The following is a 23,739-nucleotide window of genomic DNA, read 5'->3' on the forward strand; positions in this document are numbered from 1 at the left end:
ATCGTTCCAACATAAACAAATGCATAGGAGGTTTATACTGGGCTGAGGGCTCCGTGGCTTAAATCATTTCATAGTATTTTCTTGCATGTTTTATGGTTGAGTATCAGAGATGCTGGTTTTACAAAGTGAAGCATCGTTTTGGGTGGCTTTCCACCACCCCTTTCCCTGAATTAGACCCCAGAGAGGGGAGAATACAGTTATGCGAACAGCGCTTTTTACGTAAGCGTGTTAAATGAGAAGTTAATTGAAGGATTCCAAGCTTCGTAATGACTATTCCCTTTTAAGCCGCCTGACGCGGCGAGCGTCGGGGTCAAATCAGTCCACTTTTGCACATCGGGGACAAGAAGCCACTTCATCACTGCTGAAGGTCAGATGGGTGTGCAGGCCATCCGCCGAGCTCCCGTTGTACAAAGCTCGCCGCTTGCGGTTTGTTAGTGTTAATTAAGGCAGCTCTCGCTCACAGTCATATTGGAAGCTGGCTCTCTGCCCGTGCCTGTAGTAGACGGTTTCTGTTCGCCACACACATATCTAGCAGCCCAAAGTGGGTCCAAGCTCCCAGGCTCCCCCAAACAGCCACTTATCTGGCCAGTGCGAGGGAGTGGTACATGTTGGAATAGACTGGTTTACCATAACCCTGTGTGCATCCTCCCCACAGTTAGTCTTGGAGTCTTTTCCTCCAGCAGCTGCCGGGCGCTCTCTGCAAACGTTTATTTGCGAAAGGGACTGTTTTTTTTTTTTTTTTTTTTGTTGCTTTGGGCCATTCCAGCGAATTAAAAAAAAAAAGAGATTCGCTAAATCATGAAGTCTGGCAGCGTATACACCAAGCGCTAATCAGACATCTATAATCTGAATGGCCTCTTTCCGTCAGACAGCCTATAGAATTGGCTGCTCTCACATGAATGGCAGTTTGCCAGTTTTAAAGCTGCATATTTCATTGACGCATACAGGAAGTCAGATACACTCAACAAACTACTTCAAAGAGCGAGATGTTGACCTGTTACGAGTAATTTAAGTTGCGTGGCCTTCGTTCTCAGGAGGCCTGCGTTTTGGAAGGCAAATGACATGACGACATCTGGCAAAATATAAATCTTTAGGTTTTAGTGCTCGCTTGTCCTCACGTTAAATATTCAAAATTGTTGTCGAGCACATAGCTAAAGTACGGTGAACATCAGCTCCTATTTAAAATATTTTATTATATTCTAATAAATGCCACTTGTAATTATCAGAAAGCCGTCTCTGAATAAAGCAGTCACTGCGCTTTTAATGAAAACAATAAAACTTGGGCTTAATAAAAATTGATATCGTTAATGAGGATAGAAGGGGTTTGACTGGGCTCGTCACCAGAACGGCACACGGGTGCCAAGTCATTTATGGAGCTTAAGTACGAGGTGAAGCAGTCCAGAGAGCTCTCGGTGATGGTTACACCAGTCTAATGGCCAGCTTTGCTTTGTACAGACTGTATGAATTTGAATGTCTTCATCTCCTCTGTGCTGTACTGAAATCTCCAGCCCATATTCCATAACAGTTCCATGTACAGCGTAGCTCATTAAAAGCAAAACATGCCTGGGAGGATTTGACTTTTATCTTGCTGCACACTTCTGAAATTATGAATGATTAAAAAGGGATCAGAAATGGTTTTGATTTAACCCCCCCACCCCCCTACCCCCCGTTTAATGCTATGTTTTGCAGTATAAACTATAAAATATACATTCAGAGTCCTTGTGCCCCAGCATCCCAATTTAAGTCCTGTGAAAGTTAGAAAATATAGTTTGTCTAATAACGCAGTGAATCCAGAATCATCTCAGCGTTATTGCTTTTTCCAGTAAAGTCGGGAATTTTCTTTTTTCAGGATAGCATGTTGGCTGCCTGCAAGGGTACACAGTAAGTAATCATGTGTGGATTACTGCTGATATGCCCATTCAGAAGAGGAAAATCAGAGCAAAACCATGAGTTTAATGTTTTCACCCCATAAATATTGTACCAGCCCCTTGCAGGGGATTTAAAATTAATTTGCAAGGCAAGGTTGGACTTTTTGAGAGAAAAAAAGTTTTTTTATAGGTTAAGATTTTACCTGTTTTCCCATAGGTAACCATAGCAACTTTGCATCCTTTTGTCAAATGGAACATGTTAATAGTGGCTAAATCAGTATCATATAGATACATATAATGTAAGATAAGTGGGGTATTCATACGTGATTATTTTTTTGGGTTAAATCTGTTAATCTGCATGCTTCTCAACTGCAGTGTTGAATTGCAGAGACATACTTAACCTGTTTGTTTCTGAGGGGCTAGTTTTTTGGGGGTTTTTTTGTTGTTTTTTTTACTTCTTAATATTTCCATGTGATATTCTAAGAGCCCTGGTTTTGGTGTGAACAGGCCAAGGTAACAACTGAATGAAACTATGAAACTTCAGTTCATTCGGGCATGTATTTATATATATATATATTTTTTGTGACAGCATGAAAAAAGCCAGAGCGTTTGGCTGGGCTTTTACACCACAGACAGACAGGGAGGGAGCTGCGTTTTGCCTTGCCTTTTTCTGACAAGGAAACGTTTACTCACCTCTTCACTGGAGGTTTGAGAAACCCTCGACCCCTTAGCCTCCGGGAAAATTCTCTGTTTCCTCTCCAAATACTCACCCTGTGTCCACCGCATGTGGCACCACCTCCTGGAAGTGAATCCCACCCTTTGACAGTTGGCCTTTTGTGCCCCCTGGGTCTGTTACATGAGCTCATTTTGTTGCTGCATGTTTTCTACATTTACTTTTGGGAAAAACAGTTTGGGGGGAAGAAAAAAAAATAGATAAAAACAAAAGCTCTGGTCCTGGGATAGGATCTACAGCTGGGCCGGTGTGACTGATTCCAAGTCTGTCCTCATGTTCCCAGCAAACTGTGATACTGTGCTCCAAACAGGAGTTCAATCCCCGTCTGAAGCCGGGGGCCAGGAAGGGTTAATCTCCATGGCAGGACTCGAGGATATGAGCGACTTGGAGGGGGCGATCAATAGCATCACATTTTTTGCTCCAATGTTGTCACTTGCTTTTTTTTTTTTTTTTTTTTTTATAAAGCTCTAACGAAATCATTTCCTCTTTATTGATCTAAGGGACGAGTTGGCTGCAGTGGAAGCTGTGTAGTCCTGTGTCACAGCAGAGCAAAGCCTCTTGGTTCTGTCTTGCAGGGAGACATGTAGGGACAGAGATATGCTGCCATTATGAACTGCAACTCTGCACAGCCTTTAGTCCAGGGATCACAAACCAGCAGCAGGCAGCTTATCCCTGCTAATTCACCTCTCCCCTAAGCATCCAATGCCCCTCAAACAGTGAGCCATTTTGTTTTTTCCTGTATTATTTCCAATTGTGTCTAAGCTGTTGGATAGCTTGTGAATGTTTCTGTAGTGCACTGTGCATTGTGGAGAGACATCCGTGTTTAGCTCAAATGCAGTCAGGCACTACAGACAGAGTAGTTGTGTGCAACTTATCAGGGATCACCGTTTCTCAGTTATTGATGTCACATTACAGAGGGGTGCTCTTTGTATGAGAACTGTGCCACAGATATCTGCTTTCAGTACACACTACAGCTAATGAGCAGTCTAATATTCCATTATTTTGCGCTTTGTCGTGTTTATTTGCCGTATTAAAAACATGGTTGTGTTTTTCAAGCAGTATAGTTGTATAGGACCTACTAGCTGGACACATCACAGCACCTTCCTGCTGCCGGGGCTTTTTGTCTGTGCATGTGGGAAAAAGCGGTTGTGCTGAGAGTCCCATTTGTACTGCATGTTAGACTAGAGCAGTGACAGGCCGCCCTGGTAACAGTAATGAAGCCCAGAGATGGATGGAAGTCATCAGCATCGCAGCGTGCTCTGCAAACACTGGCGTTGAGACATGCCGCTGCATCAGTGGGAAAGCCCGGCCGTGGGATGGAGAGCCCACCTCTCCCGAGATTGATAAAGCCCCTGGCACCGTGCCTGGCATCATCTGAAAAGGCCTGTCCAGGTGACTGATCAGCATTTTTGTTTGCGAGACTCTTGAAGGGTCCGTCTGTTTGGCCTGTAAACTCAGAAGGGATACCTCTGCTCATGGGAACGGGACTTCATTGCCTCATTGTGCGTTAATGTTGCGTTACAGGTTGGAAAGCAAGTTTGGGAAAGCGTACAAGATTTGAAGCCTGCAAGTAAAAACTCAGTTATTCATGTATGCTCGTATTATTCAGCGTCTGCGAATGGCACATGGAAAATCAGAAAAGGTATAACTGGAATGCAGTAGAATATTTGGCACCCCAATAGCAACATTCTTCTATAATGTTGTAACTCAGAATTTCATAGCAGGCAATCATAGAGGCAGTCAGCTCCATGAATGACACCATACTCCAGGACAACTGTAGTTTCTATAGTTTAGAGAAGGCATTAGGTTCTGGTGTTGGGTTTTTCAACAATGACATTTAGGTTTCAAATTTAGTTACTTTTTTCTATACTTAGAAGAACACAAGTTTTGTTAAAAAACACATGGATATGTTTAACTTTGTCCCTGTTTTGTAACTGATCTGAAGAATGGAATATTAATTATGGACTGCACAGGGACCGTAATTATCGCAGTTTGAGGCCCCCACCACACACTGCTATTGTGCCATGAGTTGTTCAGTTTTTCCGTCTACCACATGACTCGTGTTTACCGTTAAACCAACAATACCGATTCATTATACAAACAGATTAAGGCCGCATATTAGTCATGCATGAGAGGATCCTGTTAAGAATTCATTTTGCCTTCATTTGCAGATTGTGAATTGATTAATGCATGGGGTTTCTGTCTTACATAACATGGTAATGCATAACACATGGGTTGCATGGTAATGCACCGAGGTGGTATGCTTTGAATGATATTTCTGCTATCAACCCTGTTTGGTATTCTGCTGCAGCCCTACAGTATATTTTGAATGGACGTAGCTGTGCCATTGAGAAATCAGGGATGGATCCCTTTGCGTTCTGTTGTTTCGTGAGAACACATTACCTGGAGCGCTACAGTGTCTGAGTTTCAAGAGTGAATAAGTAATTCCACTGACCTGTGAACACAGAACACTGGCCGTTAAAGGCGATTGTTTATCATTGGCTGGTTTTGATAAGTTAGATTTTAGATGACTCAATCAGTCATAAGTCATGGAATATCACAGCACTGCTGCATGATGAAGATTTAATACCATTACTCTGGGCTGTGGCCCGCATGAAAAGCAGTTCCAATGAAATGTGTGGCTTCAGATACGTGAGTGAGTGAGAGAGCTAACATCCGACTGAGGCGATTGCATCACGCACGCATACAAAAAAGGAAACACACAAGACAGCAATCATTTTCAGTGCGGTGGGCTTCTCTCCACACCCACCCCCTAGGTGTTCCCAGTCTGGATCGCGTTCTCCCTAATTCAGACCAGACGGGCCTTCGCTGGTGCTGTGCGATTGTTTATTGGGCCTAATGCGCCGCATTGTGTCAGCAGCCACTTTCCCACGTTGCACAAAGGGGGCCTCCTGCGAGCTCCGCCGCGGCCGCCCTCCCCTGCACCTGTAACCAGAACGTTGTGGTGCCGATTAGCGCTCAGCGATTCTGGCCGGGTCCGATGTTGCACTTGGCATTTCCTCCGAGATCCAGGCCACGCTTGACATGCGAGGCCAGTCCCCCCACCCCCACCCCCACCCCCACCCCGGCCCTTGGAGCGGCTCGAGCCAGCCGGTGGACCGCCGTGGCCCGAGCTCCCTTTCCCGAGTGCTGGGAGAGAAGCGCTGACTCACCGAGGAGCAGTGCCGGAGACACGGAAGGTGCTGGAACGCAGCGCACTGGCAGGAAAGTGACACTTTTACAGACGTGTTGAAAGGGCTCTCGTTTTTTAAAAAACTCCCACCAGTCTGGGGTAATTAAGGCCTGTGTTGAAATCGGAGACTGGATTTCACACTGCACCAAAACCAGCCAACACATGTGGCCAACTCCCATCATCCCAAGTTTTTATCTACAAATGTATGTCAGATCTGAAGCTGAGGAGGTTTTTATTTTTAGTCTATCAGCAATATTTTGGTATTATACATAGGAAAATGCTTAGTTGAAAGGGTAAAATTGGATTTGGCTGATATATTTAGCAGCACACTGGCCGTTTTTCATTATTTCTTGGGTTTTCTTGAATGCCTCCAGTCAGTTTGGAATGAAGTTAATATGATGTACTTTTATTGGCCAGGAATTCCTTTCTGTGTTTCATTATCCATGCATGTAATTCAACTCTTTAGTCTTTCCCGGTGGCTTCACATGTGCCCATGATCGTAACTTTTGCCATATGTATCCAGTTGGTATCATTATTTGTAAGTGGGCCGATATCACGTTCCACAGTAAATGGCTTTCAGCAAGTTCACCGAAATGTCTGTGTGTGTACATAAGATAAGCATCTTATTCCGCAAGCTTAGTAGTTGCATACCCCAGTGATAGTGGCTTTTGGAGCCTTAATTTCTAATGAAATTGTGTAATGCTCTCTCATCTGATAATCACATTCAGTTATCTTCATATTGTATTTCAACAAGAATCCACTTTGACCAGAATTACGTTGCGTTGCAATGGAGACACTTGCTTTATTTAGACACTGTCATAAAGCACGCTGTCACCCCACAGAAGAAAGCACTCCATTACACTGTTATTGCTGCAGATATTAGTCCTGTTTGTAAACCCAAAAGTCATTATTTTTCCACTACTTAGCATTCAGCTGTCAATCTTACCCTGTGTTTCTCATTTAATGGTAAAATACACAACTAGATAGGTTTTAGGATGCTGTGTTTCAGGGGCTGTGCAATTGTACAGTGTATTTACTTTTCTTGGAATAAGCTGCAAAATGACTCAAAATGTACTATTCGCCAATTGCATTCATTGTTTAAATAAACGGAGATATTACTAGGAATAACATTTTTGGATTTCACTTTTGTCCCCAAGACAAAGCTCTGAAGCGGAGCGATCTCTCTGGGTCACGCTGTGCCGCAAGGTCTCGTTCACATTGGGCCTTTAGGCCTGAGAGTCCAAGCAGTCCTCTAAATCTGCAAAATGAGCAGCACCCTGACAGCTCTGCATGGGCGAGCCAAAGTTAAGATAAAGAAGAAGGAATATATGTTTGCCGCCTTTTGTTTTGCGTTCCTTAAGTCGGAGCCATCGGGGAGCCACCATTTCAGTGTGTAGGCAACCAGCTATTGTTATGTAATTGACCTTGTGGAAGTGGAGGTCTGTTATTCTATTCTCTTCTCAAACATTAATAACTCCACTAATATGCTTCAGACTCCCCCAATATAAATCTGCTCTTTTGCAGTTGTTTTAAGGGCTGACGGACTCCTCCGTGTGCCATTGTGAACATAGACACCCACTGACTTCGAAAGAACGCTTGGAACTGCACTCATATAGTCATGGGAATAAACAAATGGCAGAAACGAGCAGACTGATGCGTCTCCCCTGTGGGAATGTACAGTCTTTTTCTTGTTTTCTTTCTGTTACAGTGCAGGTGTTATATTTTTGGTCATTTAAATTTACCTTATCCTTATCAGGTTTTACTTAAAGGTGAGCTTTAGCTGAGGAATACCAGCCTCTCCCTCACTGAAGCAACCTGTGGCTGAACAATAGGGGCGAGAAAATGTAGTGAAAGTACTCTCTAAAGGCAGTAGCCCGCACAGCAATGGAGGACTTAACTAGCTTGTGATTGCATTTGCGCTCATGGTGTCGTGCATACTTTCTTCTTTCGAGCCCTCCCCACGGCCCCAGAAATAATAGTTTTCATTTGTTATTTCGTGCTCACATTTCCACTGGAAAGCACTACACACATACACACACGCACACACGAAGGCATGAATCTTACTAAATTCAAATACTCTCTGTCAGTGGTCTTGGTCCCTCAGCATAAGTACAGCGGTGCCTATCTTTTCCTGTCTGGGTTGTGTACAGTAATAAAAGTGCCAAGTTTCGATAACTTAATCCTCTTATAAATCAAAAGCTTTGTTTTTTTTTTCCCCCCTCTCTTTTTCCCCTTTGGCTTGTTTCCAACGTAGGTACCATTACCCAGTGCCTAAGATATTTTATGTGCAGCTGACTGTTGGGAACTGCGAGTTTATCGGAGAGGGGCGGACGCGACAGGCAGCTCGACACAATGCGGCCATGAAAGCCCTCCAAGCCCTCCGTAACGAGCCCATTCCACAGAAAGCACCTCAGGTAATCCTCTCAAAATGAACATTGTTAGCAATTTGGTTGGAAGGACCCCCCTCATCACTCCCCCACCCCCCACCCCCCACCGCCCCCATATCCATGGAGAATCCCAACCTAACAAATCTATCTGAAGGAATTCTGAGGAAAAAAGCTGAAATTATATATACGTACCAGACAATGCAACCAAATAATTTTTCTACTTGACATGTTGTTGAGCTAACATTTCCAATTATCTCTACACCGGAAATCAAATTACATTATTCCAAAACTGCTTGGCGGCAGCGGCGGTTATTTAAGACCTGCTGGCATCATGCTTGTTCTGTCTCGCACTTGTTTTCATAATGACTTCTTTGTCGTGTGCTGCTTCCGTGTATTGCTTTACAAATTGAAGGACCTTGTCTCCATGCACGCCGCAGGCTAATAATCTTCAGCCTGATTTTGGCTTGTGTTTATTGCTGTTTACAATCCTTCAGAAAACTGTCAGCCCCATTCTGCTCATGCGGTCTGTGAGCACAACGGGTGCGGGCCCTGACTTACTTTTAAAGCTACGTTTACATGTAGATGTTTTCTTTACTCACTCATGTTAATTTACTGTTGATGTTTCTCTGAAGTTGCCCATGTGAATGCCGTGTTGGAAAGCATTCACCTGGACGCTGTGCTGAAAGTGAGTCAGAAGAAACGGCCCATCGCTCAGGGCGAACGCAGACCACACTATACGGTTGACGTCGTGAAGCAAACCGTGACCTTATTTACTCTTTCTTTCGCCGCAAAATGAGACTCAGCTGTCAGGGATAAGCGAACCCTGCGTTCATCGTGCCACTGAGGGTGGACTTCCTGTGCTTTAGATGGGCTTCCTGTTATTTGTGAGGGAGAACAGATAGCATAAGAAGAGACAGTGGTGTCTATGAACAGGTATAATCGCTGGGGCCTCGTGTGCTGAATGCTCCTGACTGCTGTGCAGTGAGTTCACGGACTACAGTCTGAACAGAGCTGCTTCACATCCTCCTCTTTTCACAGTTGGGCTGATCTCTGTGTCAGGGCCACATCTCATTTCTGTAACCACACAGGACGCTGTGCTCTTTCCAATGAGTTGCTTGTGCCCTGGTGTAAGTAGCTGGGGGTGCAGGCTGTGTGCAGTGCAACATATATGACATGTTCTTTGGCAGAGCTATGAACAGCAGAAGCTGGGTCACAGTGAGATGCACTCTCCAAATGATGATTCACATGATGCTGTGGTGTGTAATAGTCCCATGAAAATAGAATACCATGCACACGATTGTAGTTTTGTGAATACAGTTTATGCAGTCATGGGCGACTACTAAAGATATCCCAATAGTTTAACATTTTCTGATATGACTTGGGTAGGAGACAGCAAGGAACTAGTATGGAATGTTATTTTACCCATGGTGGGTGAATTGACAGAGACTGTCATGTGTTTGCCAGCAGTGGTTTAGTGAGGTCACTGTACATGCACATTCTAAACAAAGCAAACTGTGCTAACAAGTGTTTTCAGAGCTTGGTTCCCAGCAGCACTGAAGTCCATCGGTTAAGTACAGGAGTAACCCCTGTGTGTGGACTGAGCTGTGTGTACCGGTGAAAGGGCAAAAGGTAGATTTTAAACCACGGGGTGCATGTTTGCGTGCCTGTGTGTGGCCAGTAATACCCAGTATCCTGGTGTTTCCACTTGTCTGTATGGGTCACCTTTTTAAGCGCACAGCTTGCGCATACTTGCATGAAAACAGGCGCGGAAATGGCCAATCAAAGGTCTGGAGCCCATTTGGGATGTCGGCCTGTTCTGAGAAGCTGAGAGCGTCCCCTCGGAGGTTGCCTCCGTCAGCATCGCGGCAGAGAGTGCACTGACCCTGCGCTGTGTGTGGGAACCCAGACGCAGATGAATAAGCGATGATGGATGTGGAGGTTGAGCTGAGGATCTCAGGGGCATGATGGTAATGAGATATGAACAATGTCAGATTATTTCATGAAAAAGTGGGTATCACGTGGGATTATTTTCCAGAATACAACTTTGTTTGCCATATGCGGTCAATTACTTAGTTATGGTGTTTGAAGAAAATAATGTGTTTTTTTTTTTTTTTAAATAATGGCACGGCATCATTTCCTCCTTAACTTGCATTCCATTTGGAGAAGGCATGTTTTACCTTGTCCTGTTCATTTCACTGTTACATTTCTGATATGATGCATACCGTATTTTTACTCAGTACCTGCTCTGATTGAAGTCTTGCCTTGCTCGTAATAACAATAGCACTCAACTAACATGAAGTGTTGCAGTAGTTGGTCCCTCCCTGCCATGTTTGATTGTCTTCAAGGCCTTGTGGAATGGTACTGTCTGCTTTTCAGGAAAATTGTCATTGAAGCTGTACACTTGGCAGTTTACCCACCTAGTTGGCTGAAGTTGAGCCTGGTTTCCATGCACTCTGAGCTGTATGTGTGCCATTCTTGATGCAGCCCAGTATTATGCTTTGTATTTTCAGCTGATTTACTGACACCCGCTGCTCAGGTACTGCTGAACCCAGACCATTTGTATAGATGAGCTTCTCTGGTGCTGCCTACATCAGTATATATCATGTGTATGAATAGGTTGGAGTGTGGTTGCTCAATAGTTTAAGAAAGAGGTATGAACCCTTCTGCATTTCCTTTAGTTACTCCTGTTTTGGAGAGAGTACAAGATTGTAGCTAATAATACTGTTTACATAGAGGTACAACTCAGAAAGTGAAATTTATTCTTGTTTTTTTTGGATTAACTGTTGATGATAAACTATCTAAGTAGGAGTATGGATAAAACCAACACAACACCATATCATGTGATGACAGCACTGACCAACAGACCATTTCTGAGCTTCTGACCTGTAAATACTTAACCTGACTAAAATTACATTGGCACTTTGTGATGTTTTGTAAATTATTTGCTTAGCAGATATCTCTGTTTGGTGCATCCCGCATTTTACAGATGAAGAAATCCTTCGATACAGTTGTCTGTATTTGCTGAAACAATTAAAGGTAAATGCCTTTTTCAGAAGTGCAAGAGAAGTGGTCCACCTTGGACTTCAACATGCAACCCTTTTCTTCTAGTACCACTATGACACTATGACTTTTGCCACCACCCCCTCCAGAGGTCCGACATTACGGTTACTTCAATGACGCTACTCTCGCTCTTGGCAGCAGGTTTTCCCTTCTTGTGATTTACTGTAGTCAGATGTGGATATGAATTTAACATGACCAGACTGAATTAGACTGACTAAAAGTCACATACTGTCATTTGATTTGTGATAACCTGATTTGAATATAATTTTAACTTGAATAAACCTGGTCAAATGAAGTTTTATAATATTTGTATTCATTTTCTTTCACATGTTGCCATCAGGGTATACTGGATAATTTTACCATTATCATACCAGCATTATTTTTCAGCTTCCATCAATTGTATTGGAAGTTATTTTGTCAGTGCTGCTAATTGCTGATTTCATATTTTGTAATAGTTTTTTCATTAAATTTAAATGGCCTTTAATTTATGACAGGTACCCAGCAGAATGCACACAACATGAGAAACAATCAGGTAACACAGAGTTTCCCCAGAGCATATTTCTGTTTGAATCGTTGGTCCCAAAAATTCAGAGTGCAGTAATATTGCAATTTAATTCTTGTTTGCTGCTGTTGAATGTTATGAGTGATTCTGTAATTGCATTATGATCTTCTCTAGCAAATTGTTGACAGAATATCTTGCGGTGAGATGGATTTAAGGTCTTTACCGATGCGTTTTCGTTTGTTTGTTTGTTTCTATTATGGTTGAAGACAACAGATGAGTGGCTACTCTTTTTTTAGTTTTTCTGCACATTTTGTGCAGACATAATCTGTTAGCTGTCTTTAAATAATAAAAGGCATTTCAGTGCATTGATTAGGCATGTTTATTCTGGAAAGTATTGCTTTGTTGTTTTAGTACTTGGCATGATCTAATGTATTGTAATCAGCATAAGTATATCACTGTGTTCTTGCATGCATGTTTTATATGGTCCTTTAAGCGTATGGGTTCTTGGATATTCATTAACCGTTTTTGGCATCAGTTATAGGGATCAGATTAATTGAATTACTGACCATGACGCCCTCAAGTAACTGACTGTACTTCCAGTTCCACTATGTATTCAGCAGGTTAAATCGGCTGACTTCATCGCTCCCATACTCTGTGAACTCTGTCTGACGAAGACAACATCGTTCACATTGAAATCACATGAAGGCCACATCATTGCACCAGAACACTCGCACAGTTATTTACTGTTGCAGTGTCAGATTTAACATCAGATTATGCAACTCCAGTGTAAAGCCTCAAAGCATGCTATCTGAGGATATGCTGGCCAGTGGCCATAAAGAAAGAAAAGTGTTGAGAGGGAAAATGTTGACATTAAAAAAGTGAGCTTCGTGCTTCTGGGATGTGGTGCTGCAACAGGAAATGTCTTCCAGTCCTTGGCGTCACTGAATTAACTGTTTCAGAGCCCAGAGGAGAAGAGTGAGGCTGAGGAGACAAGTGATGCAAGCAAGTCGGAGATCAGCCTGGTGTACGAGATCGCGCTCAAGAGGAACATGCCTGTCACTTTCGAGGTAAAACCCAAACCGTTCACAACGCCATCACATTGAGCGTAAGGCCCATCAAAGGGGGTGGAGGGGCAAAACAGACCAAAACAAGGCATTTGTCCTTAAAGCACATTTTATTGTTAAATTAGCCTTGTCAAAATGGTGTCCTGTTGAAACATCTAAAAATAGATGTCTGCTATTGCTTCCTGATTCACACACTCTGTGGTCTGAGGATTTTGACAAGGTTACCTTTAGCAGAGTCATCTCGGATGTCACATGGGCAGATTATTTCACATACTCTGTGATATTCCAGGTACTGAAAGGGATTTCTGGGAGTGGACTCTGGGCGTGTTGTTCTGTCTGGAAGTGCGCTTTGGCATTGTGAAGCAGAGTTTTGTGTGTATGGTCATCCCTGTCTTGTGTAAGAGCTTTCTAAGGCAGGAATTTGTTGTCCTCCCATCTATCTATCCTTTCCCATGATGGAATCTGCTGGATTAATGGGCTTTTAGGACTTCAGGTGCCTCCTAGCTATGTGCTTGTTTGTGTTTCATTATAACGCTAGTTACACAAGGGCACTTGCTATCACAACACACCTTTTGTTTTGTGTGTCTTAAGGCTTTGCGGTTTGCAGGGGGTTTTATTCCCCTCTGACCAAGGTGAAAGTGGCATTATGTTTTCAGATTGTCCTTCAGTCATTTGCTGGTTTAGTTCAGCCTCTAACACGCCATTGAAACTAGTCCACAGAAATAGTTTTTTTGTTCTGGTCAAAACGTCAAATTTCCAGGTGACAGGGACTCTTAACATTTTTCTCTGAATTTTGGTCTTAAAATTTTTGTACACGACTGTCGATTAAACCTGACATATATGCTGCCCATGACTGTTGTCTCACCCCAACTCTTTGAGTTTCCAGATAGCAATATCAGATGTCACTTTCACCAAGGCTTCTGATTTCCAGTCTCTAACATGACCTTTCATAAGTGGATTTTAATGAAACTTTACAGCACAAATTTTGTCCTCCCTGTTCCCAAGCATTGTAATGATCCTGTTGTGAAAAGGTCAGAGGTCATAGAGACTCCTGAGAAACTTTTCAGTTACTAATTTATTACTTCTGCATATAGTCATGCAACTACCTTACACAGTATGTGACCATATAAGCTGTCCACCATGTTAGTGTTAAACATAATAGCCTTCTTATACCTTATCCATTGAATAGTCATGCATTTCCTTTTTTGGTACTTTCACAGTCCTAAGTCCTGTTCTGTACCTTTCAAACAGTTGGGCTTCTGCTCACCCGCAGAGGATGACCTCATATAGTGCATTTCCTGTATGGTCCATGTCCTGTCTTGTCTGTCTGTTTTATTGGGGCATGTGTTGTGCACTAATATATTGATGGAAATTTTAAAAAGGATTCATTAAGATAAAAGGGATAATGCAAAATTGCATTTGAGTACTGATCACATTAGGAGTTATTAGGGATTATTTTAAGTGGAGGTGTTAAAGCCTGCTGGATTTAATTTTTGATTCATCAATAGGGATGCTTAATGATAAAACCTTTGATAAAGTCATGTCATGTGAATGAAATAATGCAATCTTTGGTTAATAGTAACCAACCGCATGGAGGCGGCTGTTTTGGACTATCCTCACCCATCCTTTGATAAAAAAGCAGATAAACTGTCTTGCAGATATGTTATTTTTGTAATTTCCCACTCAATCCTGGCATTTCCCTGCAGACATGTTCAAGGGAAAAAATCTGCAGTCTACAGTAGTTTCCTAATCATTGCACCTTTGTTTTTTTCTTCATTTTTCCATGGCCGTCTCCAAAAGCGTAATCCTCAATTGGTGCCCCGCCCTCGTTCCGTCCATTCCTTTCCGAGACTCCTGACGCAGACTTGGAAGGGGTGCCATCTCCTTGCATGCTATCTTTACACAGAGCCCTTCCTCAGGGTTCCAAAATCAGACAATCCTTTTGCACAAAACTTTTTTTTTTGCCCTTGCATTGGCAGCCGTTCATCTGTGACGTCCATGTCTTGTCGTCGTTCATGTGGAAGGGCCTTTATGGAAGGCTTCTGCCCTTGTGTCAAATAACAATGTAACATTTGCATTCGGTGCATGAAGGAGCTTGCAGAAACTGTACCAAATAAAAAAACATTTTGATGTTTTGATACAACCTAAGTATTTTGTATGAATCATGCCAGTGAGAGTAAATTCCTTTCTCTGTAACAAAAACAATATGCTAAAAACATATTGAGAACCTTGTCGGGTGACGTCAAACAGATGAGATCTATGTATGTACATGTGAGTGTGTGTTGTATGCAGTACAGAAACATTCTGTGTTTGTAAACTGTATGACTCCTTCAGATATAAGAGAAGGAGCCCTTGGCCAAGTACCACCCATCATGCGCATAAGTACCTGCCTTCAGGGCAAGAGCACCCACAGACTGTACAAAAGAGCCATTCTTCAGTGTATCAGTCACCCACATTGTCACACAGGGCCTGATACCCTCTCTCTTCACGAAAACAAAGTAGCGCGGGTCTCATACACTCGGAACGGCAACGCTCCCCACATGCGCAAAGATGAAAGATCAACATCGAGTTACAGCGCTCTTCCTTTTTACCACATGATCCATTCCGTCAGGTGTGTGAGACAAGAGAGCAGACAGGGAGCTGGCCGGTGCGAGACGGGGGAAACGCATCGCTGAAACCCCATCGCCCGACGCGGGATTCTGTGTCGTCTCTGGACACTGACTGCAGCTAGTCAGTCTGCCGCCATCAAACAACAAACGACTCCGCCAAGATGTCCCTCCTGCACACTGATCCCCCCCCCCACCCCCACCCCTTTACCTGAGGTGTCTGGTGAAACCTTCAGAAGGATTCGTCACCAGCCCTGGGGCAGACCGGGACCCACCTTGGAGAGGCTCCTACCCCAAACCCTGCCGGGCGGCCAGCCTACAGACTAGCGCTGCCTTGGCTGCGAGCTTCATCCCCTCGTTTCTCTCCAGTCTTGTCTCCACAGCATTGTTGAATGCCTGATAAGGTTACGGCGAGCCTCCTTTCTGGAGCCAAACCTCTTCAATAAAATCAAATGATACACCGGTAGACGGAGAGCAAAGCCAGACTTACATAATACAATGTGGCTGCCCTTGTATATACTTAAAAAAAGGCACTTTATTGAGTTCTGTCAGTCATTTATAGCATGCTCAGGTTTGAAAGAATATTCCCCCTCAGTTCTTCAGTTGATTCTTTGTAAATAAAGTCAGTATGCACATTTATGTTTTAATCACATGCTTTGCAGAGAATTGTGGTGTCTCATAGAAAGTAATGTATTTTGAATTTCCTCATTCTTACTGTGAAGTACACCATTTGATGAGATCGTGTGCATATGACAATGTATTACGCAATGGACTTTCATCATCAAGCCATTCTAGTCCTGCTAAGAGGATACCTCTTTTCACTAGACATATATAGTAATTTGCGGGTAATTTCTAGGTTCAACCAGATTGTGAGACATGGTATACTGCATATTTTTCCACAGGTGTGATTAATTATTAAGCACGTAGCAGAACACCAAGGCAATGATGGCACTTGAAAAGAATCCATCCGGTGATGTAACTCTGAAAGTTAACAAAAGGTCCACTTCATCAAGGCTTTGTAAATATTATGGTGTCCCTCGTGTCCCACCAATTGTGAGGATCTACACAAAGCTCTTTTGTATTCCACAGAACCATCCTTATAGGCTGACTCTGGCTTCAGCCAGGGGTTATTGGTTTTAGGCTTCACCAAGGCCTTTACTAAGCCGGCAAGCTTAATCGGAAAGATACTCTTTCTGTTCTGGGAAAAACATGTGCAAAAGAAAAAAGTATGTCATATTCTCGTCATTCAAATCACCCATCCTTGGATAAGCAAGCCTTAGAGGAAGATCAATTACTGTGAAAAGGAGGACAGATTAAACTAAAAAGTATGTGTAGAGCAGTCAATATTATGCACACTGATTGTACTATATATTTAAAATATTGTCAGATGATAAATTCTTGTTTTTGATGTCTGTGCCACGTGGTGAGCTGTGGTCACCTTGTCTTCTTTGCACCAAGAAATCAATTACTATTAATCAATAATGCAGTCAAAATTTTGTATGGAGGGCAAAACGTCAAAATTCAGTTAGTAGAAAAATTATTAAATGCAAAAGGCTTGGTGGTTAGTGCTTTTTAACATGCATATATTTACTTATTTGTTTAGTACACAGCTGTCCAACTACTGGCTTCATATGGTTGTCTACTGATGACTTTGTAGCAACTGGTGCTGCATTGTACAAAAGTATTGTATTTCATTTTAATATTTAAGGTTCCTAAGGCCCATGAAGGACATGAATTACTGCCATTTAGCATTTAGGGTAAATGTTCAGCTAAGTCAGTTGACACTGCTAGATATACCAGAACTTTTCAGCTCAAGTGAACAAGTTACACAGTATAATTAAATAATTTGATCATGAAATATATAATGTTTAATTTAATCATTAAATGTTGAATTCTATTTCAGAATTACATTTATTCATACTTTTACATTTATTTCATTTCATTGTTTATTCATATCACTGTTTAATTAATGATTTTTACAACATATACCTCACTTGTAAGTCACTTTGGATAAAAGTGTCTGCCAAATGAATAAATGTAAATTTAAATGTAAATATGCAGCACCCTCCATATTTACTCATAGTCCTGACTCAACATGAAGTAAAAAAAAATCTAAAAGAAAAACTGCTTAAAAAAGTTTTGATATCATTGCACAGAACAAATTCAGTTTGTTGCAAATAATGCATTTTATTCTTGAAAAGAGGGTTAGATTTATTCATACCTTTAGGTGTTTTTTTAATGAAATCTTTTAAAAACCTCTGTACTGTCTTCTTGCATGTGGAAGTTCATTGAAAGCTTCTGAAGCATCAGGATTGCTGTTTCCCTAGGGTATGAAAGGAAGTGATACACACAAGAAATTAATTAGTGACATGCATTATCAAGGTTAAGGTCAGAGGGCCCTCCAGCAAATGCAAACAAATGGTCATTGACCTCCACAAATTGTGAGATGGCTATAAAAGAATTCAGAAAAAGCTGAATCTCGTACTTTCCACTGTTTTGTCCATTATTAAGAAATTTAAGACTAGTGGTACAGTGGCAACCCTGCCAGGTAGAGAACTTGACCTGTGTGAAAAATAATGTGAGAGGCAACCCCAAATTCAGGGGTTACAATTGGAGATCTCCAAAACAACCTAGCATTTTCAGGATGCAGTGTGTCAAAAGCACTGCTCTAAGTCGCTTGCATGATTGTTCCATTCAGTGCTGAGTTGCAGGAACAAAACCTGTTCTAAAGGCAAGCCACAGAAAGAGGAGTCATGAATTTAGCTAACTTCATCTGAATGACAATTGGAAGCACATCTTATCAGATGGAATGAAAACTGAGCTTTTTGGACCTGCTCATAGTGATATATTTGGTGCCTAAAAAAGTGAAGCTTATGAAAAAAAAAACATGGCAGGGGGTTGTGTTTTGGGGTTGTTTTGCATCTACACGTCCTGGAGTCCTTATTAAAATAGATGAACTCCAACTCACAGCAAGACATGTGGGCCAAAAGTGTTGCCAAAAACCTCTCGCTTGGCTGAAAATGGACATTCTGGCATGGAGGTGATCCAGAGCATCCAGACCTAAGAAGAAAAGGTGAACTGAGCGCAAAATAAATGCTTGCCACCGGCTATCTCAGCTTTCCAACCTACTACTTGTGGTCTGAATTCAAGAAAGCAGTTCATAAACTGCTTTCCATAGAAACCGACACATCTGAAGGACCTAGAATAATTCTTTGAGGAGGAATGGTGAAAACTCTCAGAGGTGCCAGAACCCCATAAAATTCTACAGGAGACGATTTATATTTGTAGTCTATGCTAGAGGACAATTTATAGAGTAAATAATAAATCAGTAAATACAGTAATAAAAAATAGAAAAATATCCAAAAAATATATTTTTAAGCCTGTTTTAGGTTCCTTTAGGACATGATAGCTCTACTTAATTTTTTAATCCTATTATTTTGTTTTGACAGGTTTTGTCTTTCTTAGTCTTCCCTTATCTCTGCGATCCTCCAAAGCCACGCTTTTGAGTTCATCTGTCTGGAACTGCACCTTAAATTAATCCAGTAGACAATGGTCTTTCACAGTAGGTAAGGGTAGGAGAACAGAGGTATTAGGGCCTGTCGCCAGCACATTTTGCTATTGCCTTGAGTTGGTCTCAGCCGAAGACTTGGTCCACGACAAGGAAAGGAAGCTGCTCACAGTCACGTGTTTGTTCAGTTGCCAAATTTGTCATGAGGGCAAACGGGACGTGGGAACACCCTTGAGAGGGATTGCTTTCAGTTCAGATTTGAGCTAGGAAAGGGTAAAGGCCCCTGAAATAGTAACTGGCAGGGAACTGCACAGAGAGCATGCATGGGAAACACGATCTCCCAGGTGGATCTCTTTAAGGCTTCAGCGTATCTCACCTGCTACAGGGTGACAAGCTGGTGCAGACGCAGGAAGTCTACGTGATTGCAGATGCATGACATCACCCGGGCCGGATATCGCTTATTTATTTTAATTCTCCCAGCTGATTCGAGGTCCTGGGTGTTTGAGTGAAAATAGAGCCGCGATCACAAGAACCATCGCTCAGGAATATAAGATGCACTTTACACCCGTGCTGTGCGGTGTGTTTGCCATCAAGAGCACCAGGTGCTCTGCTGCGAAGTGTTCACTTTCGATTCGCACTCTGCCTTTAAATTGAAAAGGCCTGCTGGGCATGCTGATTTCCCCTGCATAATTATGTGATTTAAATAAAGCTTTAACAGTGCCTCACAGCTAAGAGTGCTGTGTTGATTAGGTTGCATCTCGTGCCTATACACATTTTACGTTTACAAACATTAATTCCTTTAAAGCCAGGTGCAAAAATGAAAGTGGAAATGTCAATCCCACGCTCAGATCACTAATGCGTCATGCTAATTAGCCAACATGTCGACGTTTAATGAAGTTGCAGGGTTTTTTCATATGTACATGTACATGTAATTTGGCTGTATATACTGCTTAAAGCTGCATGTTGTAAGTTAATACCGATCCATCTGTGTGGCTGTGTGTGGCTGGAATTATGCAAAGCAGTCAGTGCAATCATTAGATGGGATTCTTATAAATGTGTTTCAAATATTTGTATGGATGAGTGCGTGTTTGGTATATAATTTGTGATTCTGTTTTATGTGCATGTATATACATATCTGCTTAAGTCGAAAGGTCCTTGATGATCCTGCAGTTGTTTGGAGTAAGGGCTTCTGTCTCCTTCTGAAGTGTTAAGATGATTGTTTGCATCCTTGACAAAAAAAATGCTTGCTGGCAGCAGGTTTTAAAATGATCCTTTCAAATCCCTGAGGGCTAGGAGTTTGATAGGTGGGTGGGACTCAATCAGGCCTTATTTGCACATCTACATAAAGTATATCAGCCTCTGACATGTCCAGCGAGCGGCTCAGAACATGACGTTCTCCCCCTTCCAGGTCCTGAAAGAGAGCGGGCCACCACACATGAAGAGCTTCCTCACGCGTGTCACCGTAGGGGAGTTCACAGCCGAGGGAGAGGGGAACAGCAAGAAGCTCTCCAAAAAGCGGGCGGCCCTCTCCGTCTTACAGGACCTCCAGAAGCTGCCATTCCTCCCGGTGGTGGAGAAACCCAAGCTGCACTACAAGAAACGGCCCAAGACCATATTAAAAGTGAGCAGCCACATCACATGCATGCAGGACCTGTGCGGTGCCAGTGGCTTTGGGTAAAGTGGCGCTGTGCTTGAAGGGGTAGCCTGCTGTGCTTGGTTTCCATAATGAGCATAATGAGCATTCTGTGTGCCGATGTAAAGCTGATGTGCTAAACTTATTTTGTGTAGTACAAACAGTGTCTGATTTGTTTCCTCTGCCTGTTGAGCCACAGATCTTTAGGTATACTTCATACTGAATTGTATGGTGAAGTTAGATGGCATCTACTCTCAATGGAATTCCTATGACTAACTCTGGAGGATACATCATGGTCGTGTACCTAGATCAAGGGCTCAACAGCATGGCCCTGCAGGGGATTTGAACCTGATAATTTTGGTACAAATGAAATTCCTTAATTAGGACGATACGCTGCAACCCGAGTTGCAGCAACGTGAGACTCATTTTAGCTAGTCTAGCGGCAAACTGACACACAACTTCATGTCTCACACGTTAGTGGTGCTTATGTGGGGAAGCATGACAAATGGTGGCTTCTCAGTTTATCGGACACTGTGTGGTGTGACCAACTGGCCGTGCGCTCTGCTCTCCTGGCAGACCGGGCCTGAGTATGGGCAGGGCATGAACCCCATCAGCCGCCTGGCGCAGATCCAGCAGGCCAGGAAGGAGAAGGAGCCGGAGTACGTGCTGCTGTCCGAGAGAGGGATGCCTCGCCGCAGGGAGTTTGTCATGCAGGTAACGGGATGCGTCGTCAGCGGCATCATTAACGGCTGCCCCAGAAACGAGCGCCATTACCGCGTTTCAGAACTGGGGCAGCACTGACATAGACTGCCTGCAGTCACGCATTTGGGGTAGTCAGGGTACACAGGAGGTGATAAGGGAGGCTGCTGTGACTGGTAGAGGGCAATAGCATAAGAGAGGAAATCACGGCTATGGTATCTTGGTGTGTATTTTGAAACCAGTGGAAAACTGGGTCGTTTGCAAAACTGAAGATGCAAGCGCCGCTGTTTGTTGGGCCGCAGGACGAAGAGGCTAGGCAGAAACAGGAGGGCTGGGGGCAGTTAGTGAGCCGTTGTGTCAGGGCCAAAGCATTACATTGCACCTGGCCCGGCGCTGTGAAAATCCTTCACAGCAACCAGGTCAAGCTGCCAGGCATCTCCCACGATCTCACCCTCAGATGGAGAAATCACCTTGATTTGTTAAGAGTTAAAACTTTTGCCACATAGTCGCTCAGTGAAACACATGCAATTTGGCCCTTTCATTTCTGTTTTTTTTTTTTTTTTTTTTTTTTTTTAGCAGGCAGAGGAAAAAAATGCCAGCAGTCTTTGCCAGCTGTCTAATTTACAGTGAAGTAAGGCATTGACTTCATGGTGTAGGAATGACATAGGTCCACAATGAGGAGGATTCATATTGCAAAATGCTGGAGCTCTTTTCGTCTCAGCCAGGCCCATTCACTTCATTGGAATACATGTATGTGTAGGAGAACAACTTCCCACTGTCGTCACAGGGCATTCTTATATCAGCATATTTTTTTAAAACAGGTTTTATCTGTATAAGGCTTCTGCTGGAAGACATGTAATATTCACATGTGGACCTTAAGGAGTTAATCAGACATAATATAATTTGGTGGGCTGTTGTATGTCTCTAGCCCAATGCCTAGCGAATCGTGCTGAAAGCATTTTGTGAGGTTTACTTCCTTGTCTCCTGCCCAGTAATCCTCTCCTTTCACAGGAAGAGTGCATTTCAGAGCGCAGAGCAATACTGGCTCAAACCGATTCTTCATGCTTCTTTTAAGGAGGCATTAGTCCTCTGGTTTTGTGTGTTTCTTTTGTAAGTCCTAGTTGCTTCTAAAATTTCCACATTGTTCCCACTTAGGTTGTGTGTATAAATGAGTATTTTGTTCTTCGTGTTATTCAGTGCAGCATTTGTTACGAATCAGCACCTGTGGTTAAGTGCTAACAAATGTCTTTATCAACAGTGATTTCCAATTTTAATTTGAAAAGTGCCTTATCTAGGGCAAACTACAGTATTTATAAGTACAAAGCCTGTTGTTCCCTCTCTGTAACTGACTTGTTTTGCTGAGATGTCTTGCATTAAGGCTTGTGTTTTGCAATGTTGTGGGTAGAGTATTATTACCATTATAACATTTGATTATTTGTTTTTGTGCAGCTATGTTGCTTTTTTTTAACAAAAGTACAATACAATACATCTGTTGCTTAGTGTAATCTCACTTTGAGATTTGTGTTCACCGTGGCAAGACAAGATCCAATTACAGAGGCAGTTATGCAGAAAAGAAACATTCACTTTCCCAGCCTTGTTTGTTTTCTTGTCAGTGAGAAGTCTGCACGTATAGACTACTGACCACTGTGTGAAACTGGAAACATACACAATAGGCTGTGCTGCAACAGACATCATACGATCATTCAATCGCAAAATATAAACATATGAGAAATGTTCCTGGTCCTCATTTAAGAAAACTGTCCCTCATTGTTATCACACACATCCACTTTAAAAATAAAAAATGTATATTGAATTGAATTGCATAAGTACCAGGAATACTCTGAAAACAGTCTGCATCTGGTGCATTTCACATTTTTAATGTGAAATGCACCAGATACGCTTTTACGCTAATACTAGACTAAATGTCTAGTATTAGCATAGGGAAAGGTCTTATTATTTTTGTCATGTAGAAGGTACACTGTCTGTCACGTGAGCTTCCTTGCTGTGCGCTGCACGTGAGCTAAGTCAGGTGTCCTTCCTCTGAACAGGTGAAAGTGTGCAACGAGGTGGCCACGGGAACAGGACCCAACAAGAAGGTGTCCAAGCGGAACGCGGCCGAGGCCATGCTTCTGCAGCTGGGGTACAAAGCCTCCACCTCAGCACCGAGTCCCCCAGAGAAGGTCAGTCTGGCGCCTCCCTCTCAAACCCAAAACCTCATCACAGCCTCCCGCCGCAGGTTCAGCATTAGCCGAGTGCAATGGGGAGGTGTTCAAGATGAACTGAATTCCTGATTCCTTATACATATAGATGAAGGTATATTTATAGATTGAACTTAGATGAACAGTTCTGTTCTGAACATTATTGTTGACCAGAAGTACATAATATGCAATATTTCCAAAAAAAAGTGTGTAGTGAAACAGCTATAGTCGATATACACTCACATGTCTGATACAGAACAGCACAGGATAAAACAATAACAATTTAAA

General features: G+C 42.7%; 1 protein-coding gene across 1 annotated transcript in view; it reads left to right on the plus strand.

The window, feature by feature from the left end:
* stau2 (staufen double-stranded RNA binding protein 2) overlaps positions 1-23,739 on the plus strand; it is an 83,199-nt gene that overhangs the window by 15,695 nt on the left and 43,765 nt on the right. The window contains exons 6-10 of the mRNA XM_036517437.1: positions 8,049-8,208; positions 12,703-12,810; positions 20,330-20,542; positions 21,131-21,268; positions 23,302-23,433. Coding sequence (XP_036373330.1) covers positions 8,049-8,208; positions 12,703-12,810; positions 20,330-20,542; positions 21,131-21,268; positions 23,302-23,433 — 751 coding nt within the window. The remainder of the gene's footprint in view (positions 1-8,048; positions 8,209-12,702; positions 12,811-20,329; positions 20,543-21,130; positions 21,269-23,301; positions 23,434-23,739) is intronic.

This window comes from Megalops cyprinoides, chromosome 2, assembly GCF_013368585.1.
Source record: "Megalops cyprinoides isolate fMegCyp1 chromosome 2, fMegCyp1.pri, whole genome shotgun sequence".
In the NCBI taxonomy this organism is placed as follows: domain Eukaryota; kingdom Metazoa; phylum Chordata; class Actinopteri; order Elopiformes; family Megalopidae; genus Megalops; species Megalops cyprinoides.